Source organism: Azolla caroliniana, unplaced genomic scaffold, assembly GCF_043228905.1.
Source record: "Azolla caroliniana isolate FFs.n. ecotype wild unplaced genomic scaffold, voAzoCaro1.0.p SCAF_3, whole genome shotgun sequence".
Classification (NCBI taxonomy): domain Eukaryota; kingdom Viridiplantae; phylum Streptophyta; class Polypodiopsida; order Salviniales; family Salviniaceae; genus Azolla; species Azolla caroliniana.
In genome coordinates this window covers 9,548,953-9,559,678 of record NW_028230438.1, presented here as the reverse complement: position 1 = coordinate 9,559,678, position 10,726 = coordinate 9,548,953, and the positions used below count along the sequence as shown (strand labels likewise).

Here is a 10,726-nt window from a genome sequence, read left to right as displayed (position 1 = left end):
GCATGCCCAACGTGTCAATCAATGAAGGCTCCTCAACAATCATACGAGACATTACACCCCATAGAAGTCACCAAGCCCTTCGAGTTGGTGGGATGGGACCTAATGGGCCCTTTCCCTACATCGATTCATGGCAATAAATACATTTTGGTGATTATTGAATACCTAACCCACTGGTGTGAGGCGATTGCCCTATCTAATGCCACAACTAACTCGGTCGCATGCACTACTTCAACGAGTTATTTTTCCCCATGGTTGCCCACGCCAACTTTTGTCAAAGCAAGGATCACAATTCCGCAGTGAGGTTATTCACATACTTAGCCACAGTTTGGGCATCACACAAATCTTCACATCGTCGTACCATCCGCAGTCTAACGGGCTCACCGAACACCTAAATCGAACAATTAAACAAGTAATCTCAGCATATGTGGATCCATTACACCAATCATGGGATCAGGTTCTACCCTTTGTTGTTCATGCATACAATACCTCAGTACATGAATCTACTCGCATCATCCCTTTTTGGGCATTGTATGGTCGCAATCCACGGTTGCCACCAGATATACATGTCATAAAAGCCCAACCTCGCCGCACAGACGCAACCGAATGGTGGTTGCACCTCCAAACGCATCAGCCACTATTGCGACGTGCAATCCAACACAACCTGCGCATGGCCCAACAATGACAGAAAAAGCATTTCGACGCTTCTCACACACCGCTCGAGCTACAAATAGGAGAAACAGTCCGAGTATACTGCCCGATTCGCAAGATCGGACTTTGCGAATCATTCATGCATAGATGGTTAGGACCCTACACGGTTTTGGCACGCATTGGACCACAAACATACCGTTTGCGACACACATCAAATTCTTCGGAGACGGTAGCTCACATATATATATATATATGCAAATATACGTATATATATATACATATACAAATATACGTATATACATATACATATACAAATATACGTATATACATATACATATACAAATATACATTTACATATATATTTATACATATACATATACGTATATATATTATACACGTATATATACATATACAAATATACATATATACACATACCATATATATGTATATGAATTCAACCCATTGCCTTACACCTTCTGCTCCAATTGGAGGAGCATGCACTGCTCCTCATCAGGCCCAGTCCAGTAGAGTCTCTTGGGCGTTTCGTTTCTCCTGAGAGGCAGGATCATCTTGTCAAAGGGCCTTGCTTCCCTTTCGATGGTTTGGGATCACCTTTTAAGTTCATCAAAGGAAGAGGAACATGTCTTGACAGTTGGGGAGTTCCCTTTCTTGCTCAATTCAAATTCCACACACAACTAAGAGTCACATTTTGTTTGTTTTCTGGACAACGAATTCCTCACACAGGAAAGAAGATAATAGGCCTTGCTTGGACGAGAATTTTACATTTCAGATTCTCCCTTCAATGAAGCATCGGGTGATTCGACAGAATGGAGGTCAGCAACACGAATCTGATTGGGATCGACAAAAAGATTCCTTCCCTGGGGACAGTTTCTCGTGGATCATCGATCGAAAGATTCTTGTAGGTTGTATCATATTCCGATTGCTTAATGCTCTGCTTCTTCAGACCTTCTTCAATCCAGATGAATATTGGCAATCCGTGGAGGTAGCGCATCGCATCACTTTTGGGTATGTCGGAAAAAGAAAGGAAAAGCGTTTTCTTCTTTAAAAACTGAAAACATGTATTGGTATTAAATGTATAAAAAGTCGTGAAAAAGAGAGGAAATATCATAAATTCATTGGTATGAAAGAACTGAGAAGTTTTCTAGTATGTCGAGAAACTGAGTTCTTTATCTTGAATGGGTATACATATTTTGAAATTCAAAAGTTATTTCTAATTTTAATTATAGTTCCGAAGCTTTCAGATAAAGGGAATTAGTTCTTTCCTTGTTTCAGGAAATGGCAAGGTTTAAACTTTTAAGTTTTGCATTCACATTTATCATCATTTTGTTTATTAAACATGAAGTTTGTAGCTTTCATTTTGGAAGTTGTAATTCTCTGGATGGATTAAAAATGAAAAGACTTTGGTTTGTGTGTATGATCATAAAGTTCATGCCATTTCTTTATTTGATTGTTTTAAGTTTCTTTTAGTTCTAATTAATTCATAGTAATCGTTTGGTTCTTCTTTCATCAAGTTTGGTTTCTATCATTTTGCTAGCCTAGACTGGTTCTTATGGATAGGAAGACATTTCTTTCACTAGCTTGTTCACAAATTGATATTTCTATGCAATGCTTGAAGGTATGGCCATTTAACTTGGGAATGGACTAAAGGAATTCGAAGTTATATCCATCCTTTGATCTTTGCAAGCCTTTACAAAGTTCTACAACTCTTGGGTCTGGACACACGGTGGTTGGTGGTATAACTTTCCTTGTGTTAATTTTTTTAATTCTAGATTAACAGTGATTCTCCATCCTTTTCAAAGGTAAACTGAACGTAGTGATATGGTATTTTGTATGACATATGAGATATTGTGTCATGAGTATATGATCTTATTTCTTCATACATCAAAGACTTCGTTTTTGCGAATGACCATTGTCAAACTGTCAAAATCCAAGAACTTGAAACATAAGGTGTATTCTCACAAAAAGAAAAGGGGTTGTCAAGTTCATTTACTAGCAAATATCCACTGTTTTTGCCTGCTTGCATTCAACTGAAATGAAAGAAAGAATCAAAATAAAAACCGATGATGAACATAAGGTGTATCCTCACATATGAGATATTGTGTCATGAGTGTGATTTTATGTCTTGATACATCAAAGACTTCTTTTTTGCGAATGGCCATTGTCAAACTGTCAAAATCCAAGAACTTGAAACATAAGGTGTATTCTCACAAAAGAAAAGGGGTTGTCAAGTTCATTTACTAGCAAATATCCACTGTTTTTGCCTGCTTGCATTCAACTGAAATAAAGAAAGAATCAAAATAAAAACCAATGATGCATATAATTTTGAAACGATTACATATGTTCAAGCCAGAGGGGGCAGAAATTCTGGGAAGTAACATCAATGATCACTCTCGTGTCTGCAAGAAAATGGCAATTGGAGAGGAAAAGCTAGGCAGTTTTTTCGGGCTTTAGGCATCTCAATTATCTTGTGTTTCTTTGTGTAAGGATCTGATTATTTACTGTCTGGTTTGCTTTTCATCTTCTTTTCATAAACTTAAAAGAGAGGCTGTCATCATGAGAGGTGGACCCACCCGCGGGGATACTACCCAACAACAGATCACTGGCTTCTTCAAAGGGATCAGCCATCAAGACGTGTCATCAACACCACACCTGGCTGCACCTCCACAGCATCCCTCATGAGGAAATCTAGGATATTGATTCATCCATCCTGATCATTCTCAACAATCTCTAATGCATATCTGTTCACACTATAAACTGCCATTGCATTGACTAATTTGGAACATCATGGTGCGCCGCTGAGCATGCTTAACTAGGCATCTTACTATGGAGGATATTGATGTCATTCTTGAGAAACCCTTGCAGGCTCTATTGATTATGAGCTTTCCTCATCTTTGTATGTCTAGTAATCGTACCAACCTCTCATCACCTAGATATCGTTTCATCGGTTTCATAGTTTTATTTCATTTCACTATCTTTTAGCACTCTGGCTGGTTTTAGTTGCCCTGTAAATCAGATCTAATCCTCCTATCTGAGCAGTAATTCTTTGCTATTAATTGAAGAAGTCTATGATGATCCTCTACCTGTACAGATCCATGCGTGCAGTACTATGTTCTATAAATCTATCTCTTGGTTTCTAATAGATATAATGTCAAGTATCACTGGTGTTCTATCTATTACACTTCAGAAAAGTATGAAGTACATGCCTTGATCTTAATAATAAAATATGCAAGGGTTCCATCTCCGAGAGCCATATTGATAAAATCTGATCCGTGGGGATGCATCAAATCTCGACTTTGTCTCTCTTTCTTTTCTCCCTTAAATTGCCTTCTATTTTTTGTGTACTTATGTTTCTCTTCTTTTTAAGAATTATACAATTGAATTATTGTCTTTCTCCTAAACCTATTTTTGGATGATCCATGTACTCCTTATGTAAATGCACAAGAATGAAGAGGGCTATTATAAGAAGAATTGATAGGTTACCATAGAGTGAAGTGCATCAATGATGTATCATTTATGACATCAATAACATGCCTAAACCTACTTTTTTGATCAACCATGGACGCTTTATATCCAATACAACAGGGAGGACACCAACACTGTTGCAAGAATGAATAACTGATAGATTTGCAGACAATGAAGTTTAATATGGTGTATCATGTATGACAAAACTAGCAAAGGATCCCAAATGCTTGTGATTTATAGCAAAATAGATTTGCTTTATATCATTTAATTTCTTTTGTAATCTCATTTGTTATTTGAAAACACATTGTTTTTGGACAGGTGAAAGCACCACGCCTTCTTCAAGCTTTGTTTGCAGCAGTTGGGGACTATTACCTATTTAAACTTGCAAAGCAATTTTGGGGAGAAAATGCAGCTCAATGGACTGTATCCTATGGATGGAAATAAAATAATGTTGTAGTAATATGAGTGTCTTATGCAAGAACCTTTGAAGTGTCTGCTTTCTATCCAGTGGAGGATCCATGAAATTTTCTGTCCATCGTAACTGAAGCAAGATTGAACTATAGGATATCATGGAAATTACTATCTTAACTTAAAATTTTCAGATAAAGTTGATACTAATTAATAATTTAAAACTGTTATTCCTCAACTAAAATTGTAGATTTTCTGCCAGTTGAGTAATTGGTTCACTTTCTTTTGTATTGTGCGTACATTCTCTAATAGCTTAGAAACAGTTCTTACACTGGTAGCATTGTATTACTGGCTTCCTGGGAATGCCACTTCAAAGGAAGCATGCACATATCCATTCACAACACGCCAAATAGCTCTCTTTCTTGCTGCGTTGTCATGCGCTATAAGGCCTACCAGTGCAATACTATGGATCTATATTGGGTTAATTGAACTACTTGAGACTGATAGGAAAGGACAACTTCTGCTTGAAGTGTTATCCATAGGGTACTGATCAAGTTCCTCAACATTTTCATGACATGGAACTTTGTATATTTTTGAACTTCAACATATTCCTAATATTGTTTCTTTTGCCAGTGCTGCTACAATTGGGACAAACTGTATTATAGACAAGTGGATGTATGGTAGATGGATGCTCGTTCCCATCAACTTCTTGAGGTTCAATTTTCTGAGTGGAGGTGGAGATTATTATGGTACACATCCATGGCACTGGTACTTTACACAGGGATTTCCAGCAATGATTTTAACATTTGCACCATTGTCAATTCTCGGGATATGGTGGTCCAAACAGTGGAAAGTTGCGGGTATCATTGGATGGGTTTTAAGTCTATACAGCCTTCTGGGGCACAAAGAATTCAGGTAGGGTATGATTTCCTTGAAATATAATTTTCAGTCTAATGTAATGTTCTAGTAAAAAACTTGACCAGGAAATTTTGAAGCTGCACTGAAGATTTCTACCAGATTGTCACTCTGTCCTGCACCTTACACGCGTGCCTTATGTATCAAGAACACCAGACCAGATATCTGATAAGAGTTCTACAATCTAGATGATCAATGGCTGAGTATACATGCTTTGCCAGTGGATTGCTGCTGATAACCATCCACCTTTCATCTTAGATAATAGTTTGGAGTCCACTCTTTTGGGATATTATCAAATTGGATAACAGAAGAACATGGAGCAGCCCCACAACATCTCTTGGTAGGAATATTAAGGCTTGCTTTTTACACACATTGGAGGATGGACTCATCATCAAGCCCTCTTGTATATACATACATTTAACCAATGCGCTGCGAAGTGTGTAGGGCAGCTGTGAACCGTTTCACATTAGTTAGAAATTGCCGATACCTCTAAATGAAGAATTTGCCAATTGTGTCATTAGGGAGTAGAATCTAAAGAACACTATATCTATATCTGTTGTCATGAGGGAGTAAGAACACTATATCTATCACTGTATGTATTTTATGAAATAAGAAGGAGATGGGAGATATCATTGTCTCTTTAACCAAGGCCTTGGCCCACTATGCAAAGTAATGGAATATGAGAACCAACAATGCATGGGTTTGTTCTTGCTAGAACTCGAGAGATACATGGAGAAGTTGTTCAAGGACAGCAATACAGCTACACGAGCTTATTGACGAAGAACAATCACAACATGCTTTAGCCCAGCCCCATCACGCACGTTATAAGTCAATCAAGGGCTACACAAGTGGGCCCTCGCATAGAACATTGCAAAGGGGTTACAATAAATCAGTAGGTTAGGGTCTAAGAAATCGCCCAACAACAAATTTGGGTTTAATAGATTGCTCAACATATATAGACAGGGCTTAGTTATTTCCGTGAGATCTATAGGTTTAGAGTTTATGAAACCGCCCAATAGCAGATTTCTAAGGTTTAAGAGAAACTAACAGAATTGGGTTAAAAGTAAATCTCCCCCAAAGAGATCTTTCCATTCTGGATCGACCTATGTTAGAGATATTTCAACGACAAATTTCAGCCTATCTGACCTGAGAATGTTACATGTATCAATAATGAGATTCTTTAATCACACCTTATCCTATTTACTTTTTTTACTTAATTATATTTATTTTGGTTTCTTCTTGAAGTTGAGACAACATTTTATATATGTTAGGACGCATCCTAGGCCAATAGAATTGTGTGGAGATGAGAACAAGTGTGCAATGTATCCCAGGGTGCCCGCTGAGGGTGCATTGTGGCATTCAAAATGAATTCCCTTGTTGACCTCAGGCAAATCTGGAACACAAACCTTCCCATTATGATAGAGCAAACCGTTAAAAATGTGGAATAACTCTCATCAGGATACGTTCCTCCAAGGCGATCATAAAGATCTGATGTTCAACTTTTACCCAATGGTTTGCAAAATAACTGTCATCAGGATACATTCCTCCAAGGCAATCATAAAGATCTGATGTTATTTCAATGAAGCTAAGCATGTTAACTTCATGGATGCGATTAAGTGCATCAACAACAGTGATCATGGAACCTTTTGTGATATCGTATAGTAAAATGAAAGTCCTGGATAAGATTGATGTAATCTTTGGTTTGGTCTTATAGGCCATTTTGGCCTCTTAATAAGGCATTAGTATATCTTTCTTTCTTTCTGATTCTATGCGTAATTCCATCTAGTATGCCCCTCTATTTAGGGGAGCTCAAGTATTTTTCTCTGATGCTAAATATAATGCCATCAGGTATGCTCCTCTATTTAGGGACTCTATTCTGCCAAAGGACAAGGTTCCATAAACTCCTAAAATTCGGAAGAATGGATCTTCCCTTCTCTATATCTTTCTTTCTTTCTTTCTATTACTCCACAGTCACTACTAGATATCATAAAACAATTCTTCAGCTGATCAAGTGAGGCCTCCATCACAATTCGCCATACATGCCATTCATGTGTCCTTCCCCTGCCTTCAAGAATAGAAGCTCAGATATGATTCAGGCTGAAATGATTTATCCAGAATTGGTCTCGTGGGGTCTCATGATGTCTTTGCAAGAAGCTCGCATATGAATCAAGGTTGGTTCCATCCTTCTAATGATCTCCTCTAGGGGAATCCTCACCCCAATTCATATAGTCACCATCTTTTATGCACCAAGTTATCTAATCATGATGGAGTATGTGAAGTAGGTTGAAAGAGACACAAGCCACCATTGTCAAGCAGGAATGACAGTTTTCTAATTAAAGAGTTAGGATTTCTTGATGCATCTGGATATATATATATATATGTGTGCACTTTGTATACAACCATCTCTGTTGCACATCGAGCTATGAGAAACTTCTGGTGCAATTGATCTCATAATTAGCAGTATTTATTCATACTGGGTTCCCATGGCATCTCTATTCCATTTTCATCTGAAGAACACTTCATTTCAGTAATCTTTCCAATACTCAAGCCTTCCAGTAAAGCCTCTAATTACCATTATTTCTTAAATAGCTTTTTGGAGCCTTTAATCATAACAACATTTTTTAATATTTCCAAGGTATCAAAACATGCTCGTATACAACCAGGTGTGATGATAACTGATTTGCGTCTTCATTTATGAGATTGTTGAAAATTTACATTTTCTTTTTGTATGTGTCCTTTTAATATCCTTACTCATGATGCTCTGTACTGGATTATATCTTTCATGATGAATTTATGTTTTTACCATGTGTTCATCTTTTCTGCTGAAAATGTTAAATAAAAATAAAAATGGTGGACTATTTTCACTTGTATATATAAAAACACCTAAATCTTATAGTCGAACTATGAAATTTACAGGTTCGTTTTTCCAGTTCTACCATTGGGATTGATGTTTGCAGGCTATGCTTTATCTCACATTCAGCAAGTTTGTCAGGAAAGAAACCAATCCAAATCAGATGGAAAATCAAGCAAAGCAAAACCAAATAAGAAGCATATGCAAACTCACAAAGTCAGAAAGCAGTTTTGGCAACATGTGATTGTTTTCGGTTTGATGCTGACTAATATTCCAACAGCTTTGTACATGTCATTAGTACATCAGGTTTGTTTGCTGACAATAATCTAATAGTATATAATAATTGGCAACAAATTATACTTAGATATTTGAGATTTCTGGGGATAACAAAGGAGATTATGAGGTTGATGCAGAGGGGCAACGAGGCTGTCATGCATTATTTATCGAAGGAAATACAGGATGGGCGTGTTGAAAGCATATATTTTTTAATGGCTTGCCATAACACTCCATATTATTCTTTTCTTCATGTCAACATAACCATGAGTTTCCTAGACTGCAGTCCAAGGTAAGCCATATCTGGTCTTTTGCTTATTTCATATTGATCTAATCACAAGTCATGGTAATCTTGTAGCCTGATCTTGTTCTAGTGATGAAATCGGATATGTTGATGAATCGGATCGTTTCCGAGCTGCACCCGAGGAATTTGTTTCTAACATGTTTAAAAATCAAATACAGCTGCCTTCTCACTTGGTCTTCTTTGATACTTTGGAGCAAAAGCTCTTAACATTTTTAAAAACCAATGGCTATGAACAGGTGTGTTTTATATAAATGGGAAATCAAGAAAGACCTAAATTAATTATGTGTGTATATACAATTCTTCCTTCAATGATTCTAAACTGGAAATAAAAGTCTTTCAACATTTTCTTTGGCTTTGCAGGCAACTAAAATATTTCACGCACATTTTGCTGCAGACCACCATGGTTTACAAAGATATATTCTAGTGTATCATTTGACAAATAACACCAATAATCCCAAGGTGCATCAGTAGAACGTAGTTTAATTATTGACTGAATATGTACACTTTTGCACATTTTGCAGAACTGTTCTTTTGGATTGTTGCAAGAGAATGCCAACGTTCGTCCGTTTTTTCTCAACCAACCCCAAACATAAGGTTTAGTAGTATTCCTTGGGGCTGTACACATATTTGGTCTTATGATGGAAGAAGGCTAGACAGAACAGAATGGCAGGCTAACCTATGATTCTTGCAACATTTATTAGCAACTAAAGAGGCAAATTTACTCTGGTATTGTGAGATATTTTGAGAAAAGCATAGTTTGTATTTCAAGATGAAAAAAAGAGAGAAGATTTTCTTATTGAAAATAACTAGAAGATTTTGTGAGATTATTTCAGCCTCTCTTATTTATTGTAGAGGTAATTGAAATATTGGGACATTCAAACAAAGATTTCTGGCTATTTCAATATTTCGTGGATTTCAACACATTTCTTAGTGCAGCAGATTGTGTCAACTACATCTCTGGTTTAAAATTAAATTTAGGGAAGGCCAGACAATTGATGAATTGTATTTATACCAATACTGCTAAAAACATTCAATATGGAAAAATGTGTTCCTTATTCAATCTTGCATTCTCTAGGAATAAGAATTGATTGTCAGGTATGTCTGAGCTAGTTGGAATGTCTACACTTGTTTGTTACAAATAAGAACCAATTGCAGTGGGTAATGAGCTTGTTGGTATGTGTATGTGTGTTTGTTATGGGTAAGAATCAATTGCAGTGAGCAATTAATAAGACTGTAAAGGGCTTTAAAACTATTAGCACAACCACCTGACTCACACAAAGGCTTGAAAAGATTGTTGGCCTCAGTTAGTATATAATTATATACTAACCTAGGTAATAATGTATATAACTTGGTCATATGTCATAGGCCAGGATAGGAAATAAAGGTTGTGTTAAATAGAAAACCTACATGTCAATTAAAAGCAATTATTGGCAAGTTGACCAATGCATTTCTCTTTTAACATTACATTGTGAGATCACAACGCACCAAAGAAAATGTTTTTGTCGTTTAACTCTCTTCATTCTTGTACTACATTCTTTTGTACTGATCACAGTATGAGCACTGTGTAAGAGAGAAAACTTGAGAATAATGTTCAGAGTTCAGAGTAAATAACTGGTTACTGTCATGTTTGCATTGTTGCATCTTGCAATTAAGACAAAGAGACAATAGTTAAGAGTCCTTTATGGTTAGGCTGTGACTTGGGCCATTGAGAAGAAACTGCCCAACCAATTGGCTAAGAAATCAATAGCATGTGACAGTCAAGGAAAAGGGCAGAGTCGCCCAAGCTGATGTTGCGCAATGGACTATAGTGGTGGTACTGGTCATAGTATTGTTGTGGTGTATAA

General features: G+C 36.8%; 1 protein-coding gene across 2 annotated transcripts; it reads left to right on the top strand.

Moving 5' to 3' along the window:
* The first annotated feature begins 1,179 nt into the window (after positions 1-1,179).
* Positions 1,180-9,805, top strand: LOC147866191 (Alg9-like mannosyltransferase family). Of its 2 annotated transcripts, XM_087316546.1 has the most exons (9): positions 1,180-1,674; positions 2,285-2,402; positions 4,450-4,554; positions 4,790-5,082; positions 5,173-5,454; positions 8,371-8,611; positions 8,719-8,870; positions 8,953-9,118; positions 9,243-9,805. In XM_087316546.1, the coding sequence occupies exons 1-9, from the start codon at positions 1,451-1,453 to the stop codon at positions 9,351-9,353; spliced, it is 1,692 nt and encodes a 563-aa protein (XP_087172672.1). In that variant the 5' UTR covers positions 1,180-1,450; the 3' UTR covers positions 9,354-9,805. The 2 variants fall into 2 exon arrangements, with proteins under 2 accessions (XP_087172672.1, XP_087172673.1); XM_087316547.1 differs by lacking the exons at positions 1,180-1,674; positions 2,285-2,402 and adding an exon at positions 4,130-4,326.
* The last annotated feature ends 921 nt before the right edge of the window (positions 9,806-10,726 follow it).